The 22,904-nt window shown below is 46.0% G+C and overlaps 1 protein-coding gene across 1 annotated transcript in view; it reads left to right on the forward strand.

Moving 5' to 3' along the window:
* kidins220b (kinase D-interacting substrate 220b) overlaps positions 1 to 22,904 on the forward strand; it is a 241,804-nt gene that overhangs the window by 202,467 nt on the left and 16,433 nt on the right. Inside the window, 1 exon segment of the mRNA XM_038800309.1 lies at positions 22,184 to 22,321. Within this exon segment, the coding sequence (XP_038656237.1) occupies positions 22,184 to 22,321 (138 nt within the window).

The raw sequence follows: 22,904 nt of genomic DNA on the forward strand, positions 1-22,904 counted from the left end.
TCCCATTTTCTTTCTTTTCAAGTACACATTTAATTCATTTTCTCCATCAATAGCCACATGTAAGTGTTCCATGTTCTAATAATGTATTGCAATAAGTTCAGAGTTTTTTTGTCTGCCAACAGAAAGGTTGAAAATGTTTCCTTCCTTTCACTCTAAATTAGAAAACTTACAGAGTACAGAACCTTGATGTATAATGCTAAATGCATGATAAATGTTTTTAAGGAGAGAAGTCTTTGCCAAAATTTGAAATTCTTTGGTTTTTACAGTGTTATAGTTTTCCACACAAGTTGTTAACTTTTTTTAACCACTCGTTAATGGAATGCCACATCACTGACGAGGTCCGAATTTATTGCCAATGCTGAATCACCCTGGAGCAGGTGGTGGTGAGCTGGTGCCTTGAGCCGCTGCAGTCCATGTGGTGTTGGCACGCCCACAGTACTGTTGAGGAGTGCCAGGCTTTTGACCCAGCTACAGTGAAGAAGCAACATAGCTCCAAACCTGAATGGTGAGTGACCTTGGAAGAGAACATACAGGTAGTTGTGTTCTCATGTGCCTGCTACCTTTGTACTAGAGGTCACTGGTGCTGCTACTGTGCACTGGTGGAGGAGAGAGTCTATTTTTAAGGTGGTAGAGATAGGGTTCTAATCAAGCAAGCTGCTTTGGCCTTGGTTGTGTCAAGCTTCTTGAATGTTGTTGGAGCTACACTCATCCAGATAAGTTACAGAATTCCATTGCCTTTGTAAATGCTAGATGTGAGTTACTCATGGTTGTATTCCCTACCACTGATGTACCCACAGTGTTTATATGACTGATCTAGTTCCGTTTTTGGTCAATGGTAACTCCCAAGATGGTGTTGCTGAAGATTTCAGTGATGGTAACACCTTTTAACAAGAAGGTTGGATTCTCTCTTGTTCGAGATGGTCATTGCCTGGCACTAATCAGCCCAATATTGCTCAGGTCTTGCTGCAGGCTGACACAGACTAAAGAATTGCCAATGGTACTGAATACTGCAATGATCAGCAAACATCCCTACTTCTGACTTTAGCATGGAGGGAACGTCATTCATAAAGCAGCTAACGGTTTCCATCTACACCGCTTACAGTACTGCCTATATCAGCAAACCTGCATCTACATAGAAACATACATAGGGAATAGAAGCAGGAGGAGGCCATTCAGCCCTTTGAGCCTGCTCTGCCATTTATTATGATGGCTGATCATCAAGTTCAATAGCCTGATCCAGCCTCCATCCCCCCCCCCCCCCCCCATATACCTTGATCCCTTTAGCCCCAAGAGCCATATTTAATTCCTTTGTGAAATTATACAAAGGCTTTCGCCTCAGCTACTTTTTATGGCAGTGAATTCCACAAATTCTCTGGATGAAGAAATTTCTCCACACTTCAGTCCTAAAAGGTTTAGCCCTTAACCTCAAACTATGACCCCTAGTTCTGGACTCCCCCCACCATCGGAAACATTCTATCTGAATCTACCGAGTCTAATCCGGTTAGAATTTTATACGTTTCTATGAGATCCCCCCTCACATTTCTTTTTTTAAATAATATTTTACGGTATTTGACAATTTTTATAACGGTAACAAAAACAGTGACATCAACATGGTAAAATAAACATTCCTCCCCAAGCCCAATCTTAACACACCTCAACCATACAACAACAATCATTCCCCCCACCTTGGAATCCTGCATCTCTGACGTTTTTAATTTTTCCCGAGAAAGTCGACAAACGGCTGCCACCTCCGGGAGAACCCTAACATTGACCCTCTTAAGGCAAACTTTATTTTCTCAAGACTGAGAAACCGAGCCATGTCACGAACCAGGTCACTACACTCGGGGGCTTTGAGTTGCTCCACATTAATAAGATCCGCCTCCAGGCTACCAGGGAGGCAAAGGCCAGGACGTCGCCCTCTTTCGCCCAATGAACCCCCGGATCTTCCGACACTCCAAAGATCGCTACCTCCGGACGTGGCACCACCCGTGTTTTTAGTACTGCGGACATTGCCTTAGCAAAACCCTGCCTGCCAAAACCCTTTAAGCTTCGGGCATGCCCAAAACATGTGGACATGATTTGCTGGGCTTCCCGTGCACCTCGCACACCTATCCTCTACCCCGAAAAACTTGCTCATCCTAGCCACTATCATGTGTGCCAGGTGGACTACCTTAAATTGTATCAGGCTAAGCCTGCCGCACGATGAGGAGGCATTAACCCTGCTTGGGGCATCCGCCCATAACCCCACCTCTATCTCTCCTCCTAGCTCGTCCTCCCACTTGCCTTTAAGCTCCTCCACCGGAGTTTCCTCCGCCTCCGAAAGCTCCTGGTAAATATCCAATACCTTCCCCTCTCCCACCCAGGTACTGGAGACTACTCTATCCTGTATCCCCCCCTAGTAGCAGCAGAGGAAAGGCCGGCACCTGTTTTCTCAGGAAGTCGCGCACCTGCAAATATCTAAAACCATTCCCTGTGGCAATTAAAATTTATCCTCCAAAGCTTTCAAGCCGGGAAAGCTCCCATCTATAAATAGATCCCCATCCTTCTAATTCCTGCCCTCTGCCAACTCCGGAACCTGCCATCTACACTACCCGGTACAAACCTGTGGTTGTTATAAATCGGGGTCCAAATCGATACTCCCTCCACTCTCTTATACCTCCTCCACTGCCCCCAGATCCTCAGAGCCGCCACTACCACTAGACTTGTGGAGTATCGGGCCAGATAGAACAGCAGAGGTGCCGTTGCCAATGCTCCCAGACTGGTGTCTTTACATGATGCTGCCTCCATCCACTCCCATGCCGACCCCTCCCTCACTACCCACTACCTGATCATGGCTATATTAGCTGGCCAGTAGTAATTGCAGATGTTCGGCAGTGCCAACCCACCCTCCCCCCGACTGCGTTCCAGCAACACTTTCTTCACTCGCAGCGTTTTACTCGCCCACACAAAACCCAAAATAATCTTATTCACCCGCTTGAAAAAGGCCTTAGAGATGAAGATGTGGAGGCAATGAAAGACAAACAGAAATCTGGGGAGGACTGTCATTTTCACGGTCTGTGCCCTCCCCGCCAGTGATAGCGGGAGCACGTCCCATCTCTTAAAGTCCCCTTCCATTTGTTCTGCCAACCGGGATAGGTTTAACTTGTGTAGTACCTTCCATTTCCGGGCCACCTGGATTCCCAGATATCGAAGCTCTTCCCTACCATTCTAAGCGGCAGCTCTCCCAGTCTCCTCTTCTGCCCTTTTGCCTGGATCGCAAACATCTCGCTTTTCCCCATGTTCAATTTATACCCCCAAAAATCGCCAAATTACCCCAAGATTTGCATTACTTCCCCCATCCCCTCCAATGGGTCCAAAATGTACAAGAGCAGGTCATCTGCGTAGAGCGAAACCCGGTGCTCCACCACCCCCGAACCAGCCGTTTCCAGTTCCTAGAGGCTCTTAATGCCATGACCAATGGCTCTATGGCCAGAGCAAACAGTAACGGGGAGCAGGGGCACCCTTGCCTCGTCCCTCGGTGTAGTTTAAAATACCCCGACCTCAGCCGGTTCGTACGCACACTCGCTACTGGTGCCTGATAGGACAACCGCACCCAGTCAATAAGCCCTCACCAAACCCAAACCTTGCCAGCGCCTCCCACAAGTAATTCCACTCCACCCGATCAAAAGCCTTCTCTGCATCCATCGCTACCACCACCTCTGCCTCCTCTTCTTCTGAGGGCATCATAATAACATTTGGAAGCCTTCGAACATTGGCCTCGAGTTGCCTGCCCTTAACAAATCCCGTCTGGTCTTCCCCGATCACCCCCGGGCCACAGTCCTCTATCCTTGTGGCCAGTATCTTAGCCAGCAGTTTGGCATCCACATTCATTAGCGAAATCGGCCTGTATGACCCGCATTGCTCCGGACCCTTCTCCCGTTTCAAGATCAATGAAATCGAGGGCTGCTCGATTGCTTCATTAAATGTCCTCACCAGCAGTGGGCTCAATATCTCTGAAAACTTTTTATAGAATTCCACTGAGTAGCAGTCAGGCCCTGGGGCCTTGCCTGACTGCATGTCCTCCAGCCCCTTGATTATTTCCTCAATCTCAATTGAGGCTCCCTGCCCCTCCACCAGGTCCTCCTCCACCCTTAGGAACCTCAACTGATCCAGAAATTGCCTCATCCCCTCCACCCCAGCTGGGGGTTCCGACTCATATAATTTCCTATGAAAGTCCTTAAACACCTCGTTCACCCCTGCTGGATCCAGGATGGTATTACCTCTCTACTCTTTACTTTACCTATCTCCCTGCTGCCTCTTTTTTCCTGAGCTGGTGAGCCTTCTCCCCGTACTCATAGATCGCCCCCCCCCCCCCCCCTTTGCCTTCCTCAACTGTTCCATTGCTTTCCCGGTAGTCAACAGCCCAAACTCCGCCAGTAACCTCAGTAGCCCGAGTCCGGGGCCTCCGAGTATCTCCTGTCCACCTGGAGTATCTCCTCCATTAATCGATCCCTTCAGCCCGTTCCACCTTTTCTCTGTGGGCCCGTATCGAGATTAATTCCCCTCTGACTCCTGCCTTCAAAGCTTCCCAGACTGTCGCTGCAGAGACCTCCCCCGTATCATTTGTTTCCAGGTAGTTCTGGATGGACTTGTTAACCCGCCCACAGACCGCCTCGTCCGCTAACAACCCCACATCCAGTCTCCACAGCGGGCGTTGCCCTCTCTCCACACTAACCCGTAGTCCACCCAGTGCGGGGCATGATCCGACACTGTAATTGCCGAGTACTCCGTATCCACCACCTTCGGTATTAGCGCCCTGCTCAGAACAAAAAAGTCGATGCGAGAGTATACCTTGTGGACATGTGAAAAAAAGGAAAACCCCTTCGTCCTTGGCCGTACAAACTTCCATGGGTCTACTCCCCCCATCTGTTCCATAAAACCCTTCAATTCCTTTGCTGCAGCCGGCCTCCTCCCTGTCCTGGATTTTGACCGCTCCAATTCCGAATCAGTGACTGTGTTGAAGTCCCCTCCCATGATCAGGTTATGTGACGTCTGGGATCTTGCCTAACACCTGCCTCATAAATTCCACATTGTCCCAACTCGGAGCATATATGTTCACAAGTACCACTTGCACCCCCTCCAGCTTCCCACTCACCATTATGTACCAACCCCCTTAGTCTGACATGATTCTCCCTGCCTCAAATGCCACATGTAGTTGATCAAGATCGCTACGCCCCCCCCCCCCCCCCGGTCTTTGAGTCCAGTCCTGAGTGGAACACTTGGCTAACCTATCCCTTCCTCAATCTCTTCTGGTCTGTAACCTTTAGGTGTGTCCCTTGTAGAATTGTCACGTACGCCTTCAGTTCCCTCAAATGCGCGAACACGCGAGCCCTCTTGACCGGCCCATTCAGTCCTCTCACGTTCCATGTGATCAGATTGGACGGGGGGCTTGCAACCCCCCCCCCCCCCCCCCCCCCCACTAGCCATCACCCTTTTTAGGCCAGCCTCGACCTTGTGTCCTCTGCTTCCTCGAGTCCCACTCGGGCTGTCGCCGTTCCCGACCTCCCATTTGTCCCCTGCAACACTTCCTCCCCTGTCAGCAAATCAGCTCCCCCCCACAGCAACAACACTAAAAACCCAATCCCCCCAAGTCAAGCTCCAGCTTAACACCTGTCCACCCCCCACTGCGCTTCCAAGAGCCAGCTGACCGATGCTGACTAGATAGCTCCCACCCCTGGCACCAAGCAGTCTGTCTCGCTGTTGTACTCTCCTCCCCCCCCCCCCCCCCCCCACATGAATAAACATTTAAAAGCATCACATTCCCCAGTAAACAAACAACAGAATAAAAACAGTGAAGAAACAGTCACGAAAGAAAACATAGTCGCCCAAAAAGCAGAACTAAATTCATAGCCCATTCCCCCCCCAACAAGGTTTCTTTCCAGACAGATCAACCTTTAACCATCCAAACAGCCCATTATTTCACATAGAGCTACTTAAATTTTTACAATCCAGCACCACAAATCGCTGACACAGTACTTGTCCAAGGCTTAAGTGTCTTTTAATTCACCTCCAGCTACATTTCTTTAATAAAGGTCCATACTTCGTCTGGCGTTTCAAAGTAGAAGTCCCGTTCCTCATGTGAAACCCACAGGCGGGCTTGGTACAGCATCCCGAACCTCACCCCCTTAAAGAGGGTCATTTTTGCCCGATTGAACCCAGCTCGCCTCTTGGCCAAATCTGCTCCCAGGTCCTGACAAATGCACAAATCACAGTTGTCCCGCTTGCTGCTCCGTTCTTTCTTGTCCCACCGCAAAACGTGTTCCTTGTCCGTGAAACGGTGAAAACGTACCACCATGGCCCTTGGCGGTTCGTTCGCTCTGGGCTTCCTCGCGAGGGCTCTGTGCGCTCTCTCCAGTTCAAGGGAACGCCCCAGCCCCCATCAACTTCTCCAACATGTCCGTCACATAGGCCCTCGCATCCGATCCCTCACTGACTTCAGGGAGGCCAACAATTCTGAGATTCTGCCTCCTGGACCTATTCTCCAGGTCCTCCAGCTTCTCCTGCATTCTTTTCTAGCAGTCATTCATCATCCCACCTTGCTCTCCAGCACGGTTATATACTCCTCGTGCTCAGACAACTTTTGTTCGACCTCCTGGATCGCTCTCCTATGGGTTTCCTGATTCTGAACCACTTGATCAATCGAAGCCTTAATCGGGTCCAGCGTGTCCTTCTTCAGCTTGGCGAAGCAATCCTCGAAAAACTTCACCAGCTGCTCCGTCGACCACTGTGCTGTCTCACCCGGCCACTTCTGGTCCAATTCTCAATACACCGGAGGGGGATTTCTCCTTCCTGTCTCACTCTTCACTGCTTTATCCTATAAAACCTGGAAAAAAATGGGGGGAAAAGGTCCAAAAGTCCGTTACAGGTGGGAGCTATCAAATGTGCGACCTACACCTCCATGGGCCGCCACCGGAAGTCCCCCCCCTCTCACATTTCTAAACTCCAATGAGTATAATCCTAACAAATTTAGTCTCTCCTCATATGATAGTCTCGCCATCCCAGGAATCAGCCTGATAAACGTTTGCTGCACTCCCTCCATTGCAAGAACACCCTTCCTCACATAAGAACATCAAAAATTCACACAATACTCCAGGTGTGGCCTCACCAATGCCATATACAATTGCAGTAAAACATCCCTATCCCTATTCCATTCAAACTAGCCCAAAGCAAATTCCACTACCTCGGGATCCAAATAGCCAGGAACTGGACACAGATCCACAAGTGGAATCTGACCAGCCTGGTGGAGGAAGTCAAAAAGGACCTTCAAAGGTGGGGCGCGCTCTTGCTCTGCCTGGCGGGGAGGATGCAGACGTTCAAAATTACCGTACTGTCGAGGTTCCTCTCCCTGTTCAGATCAATATTGATCTTCATCCCCAAGGCCTTTTTCCAAAACATAGACAGAATGATCATGCCGTTTGTGTGTGGGGTAAGAATCCGTGAGTCCCCAAATCAACACTGCAAAGGAGAAAAGATAGGGGTGGCCTGGCCTTACCAAACCTGCAATACTACCACTGGACAGCCACGGCAGAAAGAGTGAGGGGATGGGTATGTGAACCCAATATGTAATGGATGCGGATGGAGGAGGCCTCCTGCAAGGGGATAACCCTCCGGGTGCTCACCACGGCAGAACCCCCCCCCCAAAGTACACATCCTACCCAGTGGTAGTAGCCACACTAAGGATGTGGAATCAACTGAGGCAACATTTCGGTCTGACTGAGATGTCTCCCATAGGCCCCATCTGTGGAAACCACAAGTTCCCACCAGCCATGCTAGACACCAACTTCAAGAAATGGAGACGGGATTGGGAGGGGGGGGGGGGGGGGGGGGGGGGAGGCGGTGGACACTGACAGTTAGGGACTTTTGTAATGAAAATAGACTAGCAGCACTTGGAGAACTGACGGAGGAGCTGGAACTACCGACAGGATACATTTATTCCAACTTTTTGCTTCCTGTCTGCTAACCAGCTTTCTATCTCAAGACACTACCAGCAATCCCATGCGGTTTAACTTTGCATAGTAATCTGCTATGTGACACCTTGTCTGACAGTCTAAATAAACCACATTCACCGGTTCTCCCTAGTCAACTCTCTGAGTTATATCTTCAAAGGATTCCAGTAGATTAGTCCGCATAATTTCCCTTCTTTAAATTCATGCTGACTTTGATTATACCCTGTTTTTCAAATGCTGTGCTGTTAAATCCTTGATAATGGACTCTAGCAACTTCCCCACTACCGACATTAGGCTCACTGGTCTATAGTTCTATGTTTTCTTTCTACCTCCTTTTTTGAATAGTGAGGTTATGTTAGCTAACCTCCAATCTGTAGGAACCATTCCAGAGTCCAAAGAATTTTGGAAAATGGCCACAAATGGGTCTACTATTTCTTGGGCCACTTCCTTAAATACTCCGTGGTGAAGATTATCAGGCCCTGGAGATTATCTACCATCAATCCCATTAATTCCCCAAAGCCATTTCTCTACTAATATTAATTTCCTTCAACTCCTCACTAAAACTCGTGCTTCTCAGAACTTCCAGTACATTATTAATGTCTTCCTTTGTGAAGACGGAAGCAAGATATGAATTTAGTTCCTCAGCCATCTTTTTCTCTTTATATACCTATCGAAACTTTTAGTCAGTTTTTGTTCCCTGCTAGCTTACTTTCATATTGCATTGTCCCCTTCTTAATCAATCCCTTGATCTTCCTTTGCTGAATTTTAAAGAGTTCTCAATCCTCAGGTCTATTGCTTTTTCTTGCTAATTTATATGCCTCTTTGAGTCTAATACTGTCTCTAATTTTCCTTGTAAGCCATTCTATCATATTGTGGTCACTCATCAACTAGATTGCCAACTAATCCTTTCCCAGTGCACAACAGGGCAGACGGTAGCATTGTGGATAGCACAATCGCTTCACAGCACCAGGGTCCCAGGTTCGATTCCAGCTTGGGTCACTGTGGGGAGTCTGCACATCCTCCCCGTGTGTGTGTGGGTTTCCTCCGGGTGCTCCGGTTTCCTCCCACAGTCCAAAGATGTGCAGGTTAGGTGGATTGGCCATGATAAATTGCCCTTAGTGTCCAAAATTGCCCTTAGTGTTGGGTGGGGTTACTGAGTTATGGGGATAGGGTGGAGGTGTTGACCTTGGTAGGGTTAGGGTGCTCTTTCCAAGAGCCGGTGCAGTCTCGATGGGCCGAATGGCCTCCTGCACTGTAAATTCTATGTAAGTCAGTCCAAAATGGCCTGTTCACTTGGTTCCACAACGTATTGGTCCAGAAAACCATCCCGTATACATTCCAGAAATTCCTCCTCTATTGTACTGTGATTAATTTGAGTCACCCAGTCTATAATCCTGCTGAAGTCCAGGTCTGAAGTGTCCAAGGCGGGTGACCCTGACCTATAGAGGCTGCACAGTGGCACAATGGTTAGCACTGCTGCTCCACAGCTCCAGGGACCCGGGTTCAATTCCTGCCTCTGGTGACTGACTGTGTGGAGTTTGCATTTTCTCCCCATGTCTGCGTGGGTTTCTTCCGGGTGCACCGGTTTCCTCCCACAGTCCAAAGATGTGCTGGTTAGGTGAATTGACCGTGCTAAATTGCCCCTCGAGTACCCAAAAGGTTAGATTGGGTTACAGGGATAGGGTGAGACATGGGCTTAAGTAGGGTGCTCTTTCCCAGGGCCTGTGTAGATCCAATGGGCCGAATGCCCTCCTTCTGCACTGTAAATTCTATATACAAGAAATCTAGGTACGACCTCTGCAAGGGCATCAAGGATGCCAAGAGATAATACCAAACTAAGCGAAGAATCCCAGACTAATGACACAAGCTCTCGTTGATTGTGGAAAGGCTTACACAATATGATGGGCTACAAAGCAAAGCTGAGTAAAATCTCTGGCAACAGAGCACCTCTCCCTGATGTGTTCAATGCATTCTATGCTCATTTTGAGCAGGAAGCCAACAAACCAATTCACCTGCCCCAACAGCCCCGGACACATCCATGCCTACCGTCACAGCCTCAGAGGTTAGATTGGCCTTCTCAAAAGTGAATCCACAGAAAGCAATGGTTCCTGACAAAGTCTCCGGGTGTACACGCAGATTCTGCGCGGACCAGCTAGTGGGTGTGTTCGCAGACATCTTCATCCTCTCCCTACTCCGTTCCAAAGTTCCCACTTGTTTCAAGAAGACCACTATCAAATTGGTGCCAAGGAAGTACCAGGCAATGTGCCTCAATGACCATCACCCAGTGACCCTGACATCTATTATTATGAAGTGCTTTGAGCGGTTAGTCATGAGACACATCATCTCCAACCTTCCAGATTACCTTAATCCATTGCAATTTGCCTAATGCCACAACCGGTCCACAGCAGATGCTATCTCCCTGGCCCTGCACTCATCCCTGGAGCATCTCGACATCAAGAATATCTACATCAGACTCCTGTTCATTGACTATAGCTCCACCTTTAACGCCATAATCCCAGTCAACCTCATCCAATTTCCAAAACCTAGGATTCAGCTCATCACTCTGCAACTGGATCCTTGACTTCTGACCCAAAGACCACAATCAGTAAGGATAAACAACAACTCCTCCACAATAATCCACAATACCAGGGGCCTTCAAACACAACATCAAAATGAATTGTGTTATAATTGTTATTAGATATGTGTTATTGCACTGTAAGGCTGATAGCTAAATTTGACTCATTAATCATCACTAAATCTAGTATAGCCTGTCCCATTGCTGTTTTAGGACATACTGTTTTAGAGAACTGTCCTAAAGCTTCACAAAAAATCCCTACTGTTCTACCATGAACTTATCTACTTATCTCAATCGACATTAAAATTCTCCCGTTAAAACCACTCTGCCATTGTAACATGGTTGTCTAATCTCTGCATTACTATATTCTAATGAATTCATAAAATATAGGAGCAGGATTAGGCCATTCGGTCCATCGAGCCTGCTCCACCATTCTACCACGGCTGATATGTCCCTCATCTGCTACAGACCAAGAGCTGGATTGCAAAACCAGGCGGAGCATCTCCTCCCTAGAACGCATAACCTAGGAGCAGGAGTAGGCAATTTAGCCTCCCGAGCCTAAACACGTTCAATTTGATCATGGCTGATCCCATCATGGCCTCAACTCCACTATCCTGCCCGTTCTCCATAACACTTCAACCCATTACCAATTAAAAACCTGTCTAACTCCTCCTTAAATGTACTCTGTCCTTGCATCCACCACACTCTGAGGTAGCGAGTTCCACAGATTCACAACCGTGGGAGAAGTAGTTTCTCTTCAAATCTGTTTTAAATTTGCTACCTCTTATTCTAAGATTATGACCGCTCTGTTTAGGATGCCCCACAAGAATAATCTTTTATTGTCACAAGTAGGCTTACATTAACACTGCAATGACGTTACTGTGAAAAGCCTCTAGTCGCCACATTCCGGCACCTGTTCGGGTACACAGAGGGAGAATTCGGAATCCTCAGTTGGTACGGGAATTGAACCCGCGCTGCTGGCCTTGTTCTGCATCACAAACCAGCAGTCTAGCCCACTGAGCTAAACCAGCCCTCTATCAAGGAAGCATCTACTTTTATCCATACCGTTTAGCATCCTATATAACCCTATTTGATCTCCCCCTCATTCTTCTAAACCCCCTCATCTCTGAAATCAATCTAGTGAACCTCCTCTGAACTGCCTCCAATGCCACTCCATCTTTACTCAAATAAGGGGACCAAAATGATGTACAATACTCCAGGTGCAGTCTTACCAATGCCTTGTTTAGTTGCAACAACACTTCCTTACCTTTATACTCAATTCCTTTGCTATAAATGCCAACATTCCATTTGCTCTCCTTATTATCTGCTGCACCTGTATACTCGTTTTCTGTGACTAATGCATGAGAATACCCAGATCCCTCTGCACCAGAGCACCCCAAAGTCTCTCCCCATTTAGATAAGATGCCTTCCAATTTTTTTTGGCCAACTGCATGACCTGCCACTTAACCACGTTAAACTCCATCTGCCACATTTTGGCCCACTATGTTTATCTATTATTTGTAAAGTTCTTATTTCCTCATTGCAACTTACTGTCCCAGCTGCTTTGTGTCATCTGCTAGTTTGGTAATAGAACCTTCTATCCCTGGGTCCAAGTCGTTAATATAGATTGTAAAAAGCTGGGGCCCAAGGACCGAACCCTGTAGCACCCGACTAGTTACAGCCCTTACTTTCTTGCCATCTACATCTTGCCATCCAGAAAAAGATCCATTTATCCTGACTCTCGTCTCCTGCCTGTCAGCTAGTCTTCTGTGCACTTCTGCCACTTCATAGCTGCTGCTGAGCCCGAAAGACAACTCCAAATGTAGTTTTAAATGCCTTTCACTTTCTTAATTCTACCCATAAAGGCTCCACTGCCTGCTTGCCTTGCATTATATCCTGTCTTATCATTGAAGTAATTTTATCTTATTCACCAATGGCTGTACTCTTTCCTGTAGACCTTAATAACCTGCCATATTCGGCTTCCAACCCTGGCTATTTTGCAGCCATGACTGTAATGGCTGATCTCCACAAACAAGGACCATGTGGGGACCTCCCAGGGGATCAGAGGCCCCCAGTGCTGCTTGCCTTCTGGGCAGAGGTGGTATCCTGGCATAGCTGGTGCCACCTGGGCACCATGGCAATGCCAGTCTGGCACCTTGGCAGTGCCACCTGGGTGCCAACCTGCACTGCAAAGGTGCCCAGGTGGCACTGGCAGGGACACTACCAAGGTTCTAGGCTGGCAGTGCCAAGATACCACGCTAGCATTTTTCCGGGGGGGGGGGGGGGGGGGGGGGGGGGGTTGTGTTGGGGAGTCGAGAGATTTGGACACCTTTTTAAGAAAACGGGGCAGTGTGGCCTCATTGGGGAGTTCCCTGCTGACGTCCGAATCTACCTGAATGGGAACAAAGTCCCGCTCAGTAGCGTGGGGTTTCTCGGCACTCTGAGCACCAGGAAACAGCTGGCTAATACGTACTCGTTATAGTTCAGGTAGATCGCATTTTCCAACTGAGCCCTCTTCCTTGCTCTCTCTCTCTCTGTAGGTCTAGTGACCGCTGTTTGTCCTTTTCACTCGGAGTCTGGTCCCGGCTCAGCTCAAGGAGGGCCCACACCAATGATATAGTTGCTTCCTGATCCATGAAATGGATCCCCTTTTCCCCACACCACTTCTTCAGCCTTAGTCCATCTTCATAATCTGCTTGGCTCCATGCCAATTTGCATGTGGTTTGGGTACAATACAGAGAATATAACTCTAGCAAACTTTTTAAAATAAGCTCCTTGCAATTAGGAGCATTAACCAATTAACTACTTGCACTGACTTACCAAAAACATAACCAATAAAAGACACGTTTATCTGTACATTCCCCCGAACCACTCCACACACTGCTGTTTTGAAGTCATGGTTGAGTTTTGTCCTCTGTCTGGTACCTGACATTCTTCTCCCAGTTGCCATTGCTGCATCCAGTTCGCAGATCTCTTAAATCAGCCACCTCGTTTCCATCAGACTCTGCTGCTGCTAACTCTCCACTTCTTTTCCAACTCTTTTTTAAACTGTTTTTTGTTGGCATTTCTCATATTTATAAACAATTGTATATCACATCACAATTTTCTTACCCGCGTTAATTTACTTTATTGTACAGCGAGGTTTATTTTGTCTTTCATTTAATTGACTGTATATACATTTTGCGCCCCTCTGGACAGTCCCTTTGGTTCCTCATTTATCTTGGTTTTTATTAACTTACTCCTCATTGCCGGCCTCAAACAGGTTTTGTGGCAACAGGCCAAAAACCGCCCCCCATGTATCCAGGAACGCCTTCCTCCGACCCTTGGATGGCGTAATTAATCTTCCAGGTGGAGTAATTCCAAAAGGTGAAGCTAGCCAGTCTGCAGCTGTGGGTGGTGCTGCCGATCGCCAGCGAGCAGGATTCTCCGGCGTGCGATTAGGAAAGCGAAAGCAAGGGCATTGGTCCCCATCCCCATGTGTAGCTCTGGCTGCTCCGATACCCCGAAGATTACCACTATTGGGTATGGCTTCATCCTCACCCCCACAACCCTGGACATTGCCTCGGCGAAGACTGCCCAGAACCCAGCAAGTTTGGGACAGGCCCAGAACATGTGGGTGTGGTTGACCGGGCCCCTCTGGCACCGTTCACATTTATCCTCCACCTCCGGGAAGAACCTGCTCATTTGGGTTCTGGTCCGGTACGCTCTGTGCACCACTTTGAGCTGCATTAGGCTTAGCCTTGCGCAGGAGGAGGTGGAATTAGCTCTGCTCAGTGCTTTGCTCCAGAGTCCCCCATCCACTTCTGGCCCTAGTTTGCCCTCCCTTTTGTGTCTGGTTTTGTCCAGTGGTGTTCGAGCTCAGTCCAGCAACTGTCCATATATTTTTCACTTAGCCCCCCCCTTCTTGTTGCTTGTGCGTATCAGATCCTCTCGTAGTGTGGTTTCTAGAGCCCCGGGGTACCAGAGGAAGTGTTTTATTTGGAGGTGTCTCAGTTCCTGTCCTTTTGCTAGTTTCCACTTCCTCGTCAGTCCGTCCAGTGTCACCAGTCTGTGCCCTACATTAAAGTCCCCGACCGTCCCGCCTCCATCTTTTGAAGGTGGTATCTAGCCTGGCTGGGGGGAATCTGTGATTGCCGCAGAAGGGGGTCATGGGGGACATTTTAGTTAGCCCAAAGTGTTGTCTCGGCTGGGTCCACATTCTCCGTTCTACCTAGTCTGTGCTGAGTTCTTGTACCCCATCCCCTCATTCTTTCTGCCGTTGCTGCCCAGTGGTAGTATTGTAGGTTGGTAACACCAAGCTCCATTTGATTTTTCCTTCTTTGCAGTGTCGGTTTGGGAAATTCTTGGGTTCTTCCCCCCCCCCCACACTGTCTACATTTTGGAAAAAGGCCTTGGGGATGAAGATCGGTATGTACCTCGTCAGTACGTTCATCTTGATCGTCTGTACTTTCCCCGCCAGGAAGAGTGGGAGTCAGCCCACCTTTGAAGGCCCCTTTTTTCTTCCTCCACCAGGCTGGTCAGGTTCCACTTGTGGATCTGTGTCCAGTCTCTGGCTATCTGGATCCCCAGGTAACGGAATCTGTTCTGTGCCGTACGGAATCTGTTCTGGGCTGTTTTAAACAGAAGCCCCTCCAGCTCTGCCCCTCCCCCATTTGGGTGCCCTGGGAATGCCTCACTTTTGCCACGGTTAAGTTTGTAGTCTGTAAAGGTTCCAAACTCTTTCAGGAATTCCGGTATTCAAGTCCCTCCTGTGGCTTCGAGACATAGGGGAGCAGGTCATCTGCATAGAATGAAACTCTGTGCTCTCTGTCTCCTCTCTGGATTCCCTTCCAGCTTTTCGCATTCTGCAGGGCTATCACCAAGGGTTCGATCACTAGCGCGAGCAAGAGTGGGGACAGAGGGCAGCCCTGCCTTGTTCCTCTCTGTAGCTGGATGTATTCAGAGCTGGTGGTGTTAGTTCGGACACTCCCTTTGGAAGCATTGTACAGGAGCCTCACCCCGCACGTAGCCCAAACAGTTCCAGTACCTCGAGGAGGTTGTTCCATTCGACCCTGTCAAAAGACCTTTTCTGCATCCAGGGAGACGATCACCTCTGGCGTTCTCTCCCCGTGGGGTTCGTTATTACGTTCAGCAACCGCCTGATGTTCGTTGTGAGCTGCCTACCCTTGACAAAGCCCTTTGGTCTCTGCGACCCACCTCCAGTACGCGGCCCTCCAGCCTTTGGGCCAGGACCTTTACGAGTATTTTCGCATCCACGTTCAGCAGTGAAATGGGTCTGTATGATCCACATTCCGTCAGGTCTTTATCTTTTTTGGGTATCAGTGAAATTGTGGCCTGCTCTAGCATGGGGGGCAGAGTGCCCCCTGTCAGAGAGTCCGCAAACATGTCCCTTAGGTGACGGGGCCAGGACTGGTGCAAGTCTTTTGTAGAAGTCCCGCCGGCAATCTGCCGGTGCTGGCTGGGCTGATGCTCTCCATGATTTCTCCAAGATCTATTGGTGTTTCCAGCTCCCCCCATCTGTCTTCCCCACAACTGGTAGTTCCAGTCTGTCTCGGAACTGTTTCATCCCCGCGTCCCCATTTGGGGAGCTCAGAGGTGTGTAGCTCCCGGTAGAAGGTCTCAAATGCCCGATTGACTTACTTTGATTATGTTACCAGTCTGCCTCGGCTGTCAACTTTACCTGCGCTATTTCCCTCGTGGCTGCCTGCTTTCTCAGCTGGTGAGTCAATAGGCAGCCAGCCTTGTCTCCGTGTTCCTAGAAGGTCCCCGTGTCTGGTGGAGTTGGTATACTGCTTTCCTGGTGGCTAGCAGGTTAAAGTCCATTTGCAGCTTTTTCCTCTCTGCCAGCAGCTCTACTGTTGGGGCCTCGGAGTATTTTCCGCCAACTTCCAGAATGGAGTCCACCAGCTGTTGCCAGGTCACTCTCTTCCCTATCTCTGCTTGCCTTATAGGCTATGATCTTCAGTGCCTCCCAAAACGTGGAGGGTAAGATCTTCCCGTTTTGGCTGTTACCAACGGAGTCGCCTATGGCCCAATCGCACCCCTCTTTTGTAGAGTGCTGCTTTTGCTCTGTTGAACTCGGCCTCTTTTTTGCCAGGTCCGCCCCAATGTCTTGGTGCACCCTTATTCTTCCCCTTTGCACGTGCACGATTTTGTTTGACGGACCCCACCTAACGATTTGTTCCGGTTGCTGGAAACCGGTGCAGCTGCACGATAATCGGTCTGGGCTGCTCCCCGGCTTTGGGCCTGGGTCGGAGTGACCTGTGCACCCTGTCCATTTCTGGGGGGTTTGGAAAGCCCTCCCTCCCCACTAGCTTGCCCAGCATTCGGGCGATGTAGCCGGTTGGGTCTCTGCCCTTTATCCCCTCTGGCAGACCCACTATTCTTTTTTTAATACGTTTAGAGTACCCAATTATTTTTTCCAATTAAAGGGCAATTTAGCGTAGCCAATCCACCTAGCCTGCACATCTTTGGGTTGTGGGGGCGAAAACCCACGCAGACACGGAAAATATGGTCGCCGCATCCTGTTCCTGCGTCTGCTCCGCTGTTCAGCCCGCCAGCTTTTCCCCTTCCCGGTTCATTTGAACCTCCTTCCTGCCTCGGGGGTCGCCTGCCTGCGCACCTGCAGTTCCTGCCCTTTTCCTTCGCCTTCGCTGTTGCTCCTTGCATATCGCTGTCCCCCGATTTATTATTATTTTCAGGCATATTCCTTTCATGTGCCTCTTGACTTTTGGTGGGGAAAATTAAAAAAAAAAAAACATTTTTAAAATTTCCTTGCTCTTTAAGCCTCCCGATTTTAAAGCTGTTTCTTTCTTCTCTTGGTGCCTGGCCCAATACCTATTCAGCATCTCTGTGCCTTGGGGGGTTTAATCCCCTTTATGCATTCCTAATCGGAGGAGTGACTGGTAAGTGCAAAGTCGCCTCTTTTTTTTAAAAAATGACCCCCGATAATCGGATGATTAAGGGCCAAAAGCGTGTTGCTGAACGGGAGTCCTTGTACGTGATCGCTCACCACGTTGCCGCAACCGGAAGTCCTCTTCTTTTCAAACTTAACATTAGTGTTCGAACCTCTGCTGCACTATTACTATTGAGAGTTTAATGCTTGGCATAAAACATAGGTGTGTTTTTAATTCTGAATTATCCATGTTGCGGAGTGTCAATGTTGTTTTCCCTTCTCCCATTGCCACCTTGTTCGCGGGCAACATCGTGCTGATCTCTTCACTTGTGAATGAATTTATGTGAGGACTTATTGGAACTTCATTCCAAATTAGGCAATATCTGCAATTGTTAATTGGCACCTTGCAATTTAAAAAAAGTTATAGCCACAATCAAACTTGTACTAGGATGTGCTGTATTATTTTCATAAGCTGGTTTTATTTTTCAAGTTAGTAGACCTCTGTCTTTTGTGCGCCTGCTTTTGAAGGCTTTCAATCATTTCTGACTTCTGCACAATCAATACTTTGATATATAGATTTAGTATGTGTCAAGTGTGGCGATGATGTGTTCAGAATTCTTTTACAGGATGTATTTGTAGTAGGCATGATGTGGAAAATTTTAATTGAACTGCAGGGGCTACAAAAGCAAAGGCAGTAATTAATTTTTCTAAAATACATTTGCATGGGGTACAAGATGTAAACGTGTCATTTCAACTGGGCAGCATCTCCAAAATGTTGCCTAATTAAAAAAGTTCTGGTATTTGGTGATATTCGTATGGGCCAGTCTTGACGTGTTCTTAACAGATTCATAATTTAGTTCATTAGAATTTGCCAGCAAGGCCGAAATGTTGAGTTTGTAGCATTACGTTCCATTTTGGGTGCAACAGACCAAATTATATATGATTTAAATACCTGCAGCTCAGTGATGCAGTGGTTAGCACTGCTGCCTACGGCGCTGAGGACACAGGTTCGATCCTGGCCCCGGGTCACTGTGTGTGGAGTTTGCACATTTTCCCCGTGTCTGTGTGGGTTTCACCCCCACGACCCAAAGATGTGCAGATTAGGTGGATTGGCCTCACTAAATTGCCCCTTAATTGGGAAAACTGAATTGGGTACTCTAAATTAATTGTTTTTAAATAGCTACGAGTACAAGTTTCCTAATGTTTCTGAGTGCAAAGATATTGCGATTATAGTAACAATTATGCCAGGATTCATTATAATGGCCCTGACCTAGGGTGATGAAAATGAATCGTGGTTTCCACATCTAATAATTCATGAAATCATGTGATAGTTTTGGTAAGAACGGGATCAGCTATTATGGTCAATTAACAATCACAGTCCAGGCTCTCACAATAAGAGTAGTCATGTGACAAAGGGATCAAAAGGCCCCAATTCTTGTGGAACTGTATCGCGGTCTGCGTTGCTTGGGAAAATCTAAGTGAGGAGAAAATTTGCAGGAAAATTATGTAAACATTGGATCCTAAAATGCATATTTAAACATCTTGAAATATTTTGCAAATCTATGTACGCTTTTGCAAATCATCAGTGTTCAAATTTTAATTTATATATTATTTATTAGCATTTTAAATTAATTTAGCACTTTTCCTGCCTTATGTTTATTCCATATTCCTTCTCGTAAGAAATGAATTAAATGTCTGTTTTGACGCCATAGAGGAATATACCACATGTTGACTGGTTTAAAAACATTGTAGTTTCATGGATACTTGGCAACATGGCCTCCACTGTGTTTTCAATTGCCGGGTGAAAAATTTAAAATGTTGCAGTGGCTCTTTTTCTTTGAGCTGTATTATTAAACTAGTGTATACACTATTTTCATACGATGCCATTAACCATGTTTACTTAAGTCAACTATTTTTAATGCACTCTATGAATTTTTAGTTTGTCCTTTTACGGTACTACTTAAAATTCTTTAAACACTACAGTAACATTTTTGTATCCAAACCGACAGTTTCAATTTAAGAAAATTAGTCTGCTGTAACTTTTGTAGAAAAGCAGTCTATTGACTAATGACATAATTGGAACCCATTTTTTAAATAAATAATAACTTAAATAAGTGTCTGAGTTGTCAGAATTAGATTCAGTTTGGAGCCTGTAAATAACACCCGTTAATGATAATGTCTGTTTGGCTGCAATTAATTATAACATTCTAAAGATTTTGTTTGGAATAGTTTACAAAAACTACAAACTACAATTAGATGAGCGTGAATGTATTTTATATTTATTGAGGAAAGATTAGGTTAAAAACTTGTACTTAATGCATCGTAGACTACTTCAATAATTCTGAACTGTTTTGAGGATATAGTTGTACGATTTTAGAAACACGGATATTTCTTGACTAGTTAGTTTTATGATATAAACAGGAACTTGGTTTTTAAAGATGATCTTTAAAACATAAATATTAATGACAGATTTCCTAAAAGATACCCTTCTGAACTTATGTTTTTGTGGAACAGCAAGCAATGTGCCACCAACCATTGTGGAATGAGATGACAGTTAAAGAGAACTTCCACTTTGAACGGATTAAAAAGGAAATGGTTAACTGAGGAACGTTCTGATTATCTTTTATTTGCATCCTCTGAATCTCCTGTCTGTTGTGATTTCTTGACAATTTTTTGTCTGTATTTCTCTCTTGTTCCCATGCAGCTTAAATTAAAACAGGTACAAAAATAACCCAGTCTGCTCCTGGAGTGAAATAATTCGGATTCTTAACAGTTTGTGTTACGCAGCCTTACTAACCGCTGATCAAATTAACAAACCATTTGCACGTTGTTATGTGATTTTAAAAGTGCTTTTTCCTGCTAGTAACTTACTAGTTTCTGGAGGGTAAAATATTTCTTGTAAATTATTTGGAAAGTATTCATATTATGGACACATGTAAACAAGTATTTCATATTGTATTGCACATTTCAACAAGACACACTTGTTAAATAGATTACCATGCTATAATCTCTAATTGTTTTTAAAAACATTGAAAAAAGTTACTATTGACCTTTGATATTTGTTGCATTAAAAAAATTAAGACCTCACAATGTGGTGGATGCAGGCTCAGTCTCCTACTTTGAACCATTCTCTGGTGGCTGGAAGGGTGACAAGGCGGGGTGATTGTTTTTTTACAAGATTGTGGAAAATTGGAAGCTTTGATTGGATGCTATTACTACATTTCTTGTAATAGCCTAAGCAACATAGATGGAAGTCTGACAGCTAGCCACTCATTTGGCTGCAGAAGTGCATGGCAAGAGAGAAACGGTTGAATGGAAGGATATTGGAGGGTGCATACTCTCTGGAAAAAATAGTTTGTTTACTACTTTGTAACTTGTATATGCTTGGGCATGACCTATTCAAATGAGTTTGGCTAGTACTGATTACTTTTTTTGCTTGTGAGCTTGTAACTTGATAACTAGAGTATAGTATTTTCTGTATGTATTGCAAAATGGAATTTTCTGAATGTCTGGCTCAAATATTAGAGCTGTGTAGTGTTCTTTCAAATATTGCTGGACATCTAAATGGATGACAGGTAAGTGTCGCAACAAAAAGCTTTGAAGCATAACACTGAACTATAATAATGTGAGCATTTTGTTATTCGAAATTTTGTTGAATAGTCATTCAGTCTTTAGTTAACGGGAAAAGAGTAACAATGTGCCATTATTTAAATCCTTTTAGAGCATTATATTGTTGTTGATAACTTTCGCGTTGACCAATATGTACTTTCGACTTTTTTGTTTATTGCAATGAACAATGTCAGTCCTGGGAATTGGAATACCTTTCCATTTCAGGTTGCTAATGTCAGCATTGAGAACTTCCAGGTTGGATATGGAAAAATTATTTTGGATATTAAACTTCCTTCCACTTTGCCCATCCTCAGGAGGGCATTATCTAAGTTTCCCTATTTTCCACTCCAGCTATCCTTGAGGTCTTTGAATCAGACGATCTGTTAAAACTAAAGCAAGCAGTTTGCTGTGTCTACCTATGCCCATTGGGAATCTTAAGTCTGTTAAAATACATTAGAACTGAGAGAACTGTAGGATCCTTACAGACAGGAAACTTTCAGCTCATCAGTCTAGATTGGATTTTAATTCGGATATCAGAAGTGAAATGATATAATGCTAATCCATTGCACTGTAGAGTCTCCCATTTGATTTTAATGCTCTCAATCCATCAACCCTCAAACAGCTCATTTACTGGCTTAAACCTAATGAAACAGGTTTTGTTTTCAGTGTTGTTTATGCATTTTAATTTTGCATCCGTATTTAACCGCTTTGGCTGCAGCATTAGCTTTGCAATTTTGCAGTTTCGTAAAAACTGTTTTGCTAAGAAATTTGAATTAAATTGATTAATGCAATTCAATATTTTCTTGCTGTAAACAGACTTGTCTAATGAGCTGTTTGGCTCTTTTGTAACATGACTACTTGTAACTTCAAAACCTTCAGTCTGCTAGTCCATGTCCAATCTGTGCCATCCTGTAGTCTTCTTGTTTTGATGACAGTGTTCATATTGGGTTTTTTTGACATATAGAAATTTATTTTACAATATAGAGCAGTATCAGTTAAGAACTATTGACTACTGCATGTAAACATATTTGAGATTCTAGTTTTAGTGCTTCCAGATGATATTTTCAATATAGTTATCCACTAGTGAATTACATATTTTAATGTTTTCTTGTCCAATAGGTGGCCAATTCCATTGCAGCAGCTTGTACTACTGCTCCACTCAGTTCAATGAATGTGGATGCAATTTGTGAAAGACTTAAGCAGTTGGAAGGAATTGACCAAACCATGCTGTTTCAGTATATTTCCACTGTCAGAAAGGTAGGAACTATACAATGCCTAATTATTGCTGACTTTATCGCATTGAGGCATGAGCCTTTGACTTGGCGGCACAGTCACACAGTGGTTAGCACTGTTGCTTCACAGCACCAGGGTCCCTGGTTCAATTCTCGCTTGGGTCACTGTCTGCGTGGGTTTCCTGGGACCTTGAGCTGTGAAGCGACAGTGCTAACCACTATGCTACCGTGCCACACACTTGACTAGGCAAGGATGAGTAGGTTTTTCCTAAATGTTGAGGATAGGTATGATCACAATTCTCTTGGCTTGGCTAATCACACACACATGTTCTGGTCCTATCCCAAACTCGTATGCTTCTGGGCTTCCTTCTTTAGTACCATGTCCGAGATACTCCATGTGGATTTAGACCCGTTCCGCCGGTGGCCATATTTGGGGTGTCGGATCCACCAGTGATTCAGTCTGGGGTGGAGGAAGATGTTGTCACCTTTGCCAAAATGATAGACCGGAGGCGAATATTGCTTGGTTGGAGGACTCCCACTCCGCCCAGTGCCTCTGCTTGGTATGATGACTTAATATCATTCCTACACTTCGAGAAAGTCAAATACAC

The sequence above is a fragment of the Scyliorhinus canicula genome, chromosome 6, assembly GCF_902713615.1.
Source record: "Scyliorhinus canicula chromosome 6, sScyCan1.1, whole genome shotgun sequence".
Classification (NCBI taxonomy): domain Eukaryota; kingdom Metazoa; phylum Chordata; class Chondrichthyes; order Carcharhiniformes; family Scyliorhinidae; genus Scyliorhinus; species Scyliorhinus canicula.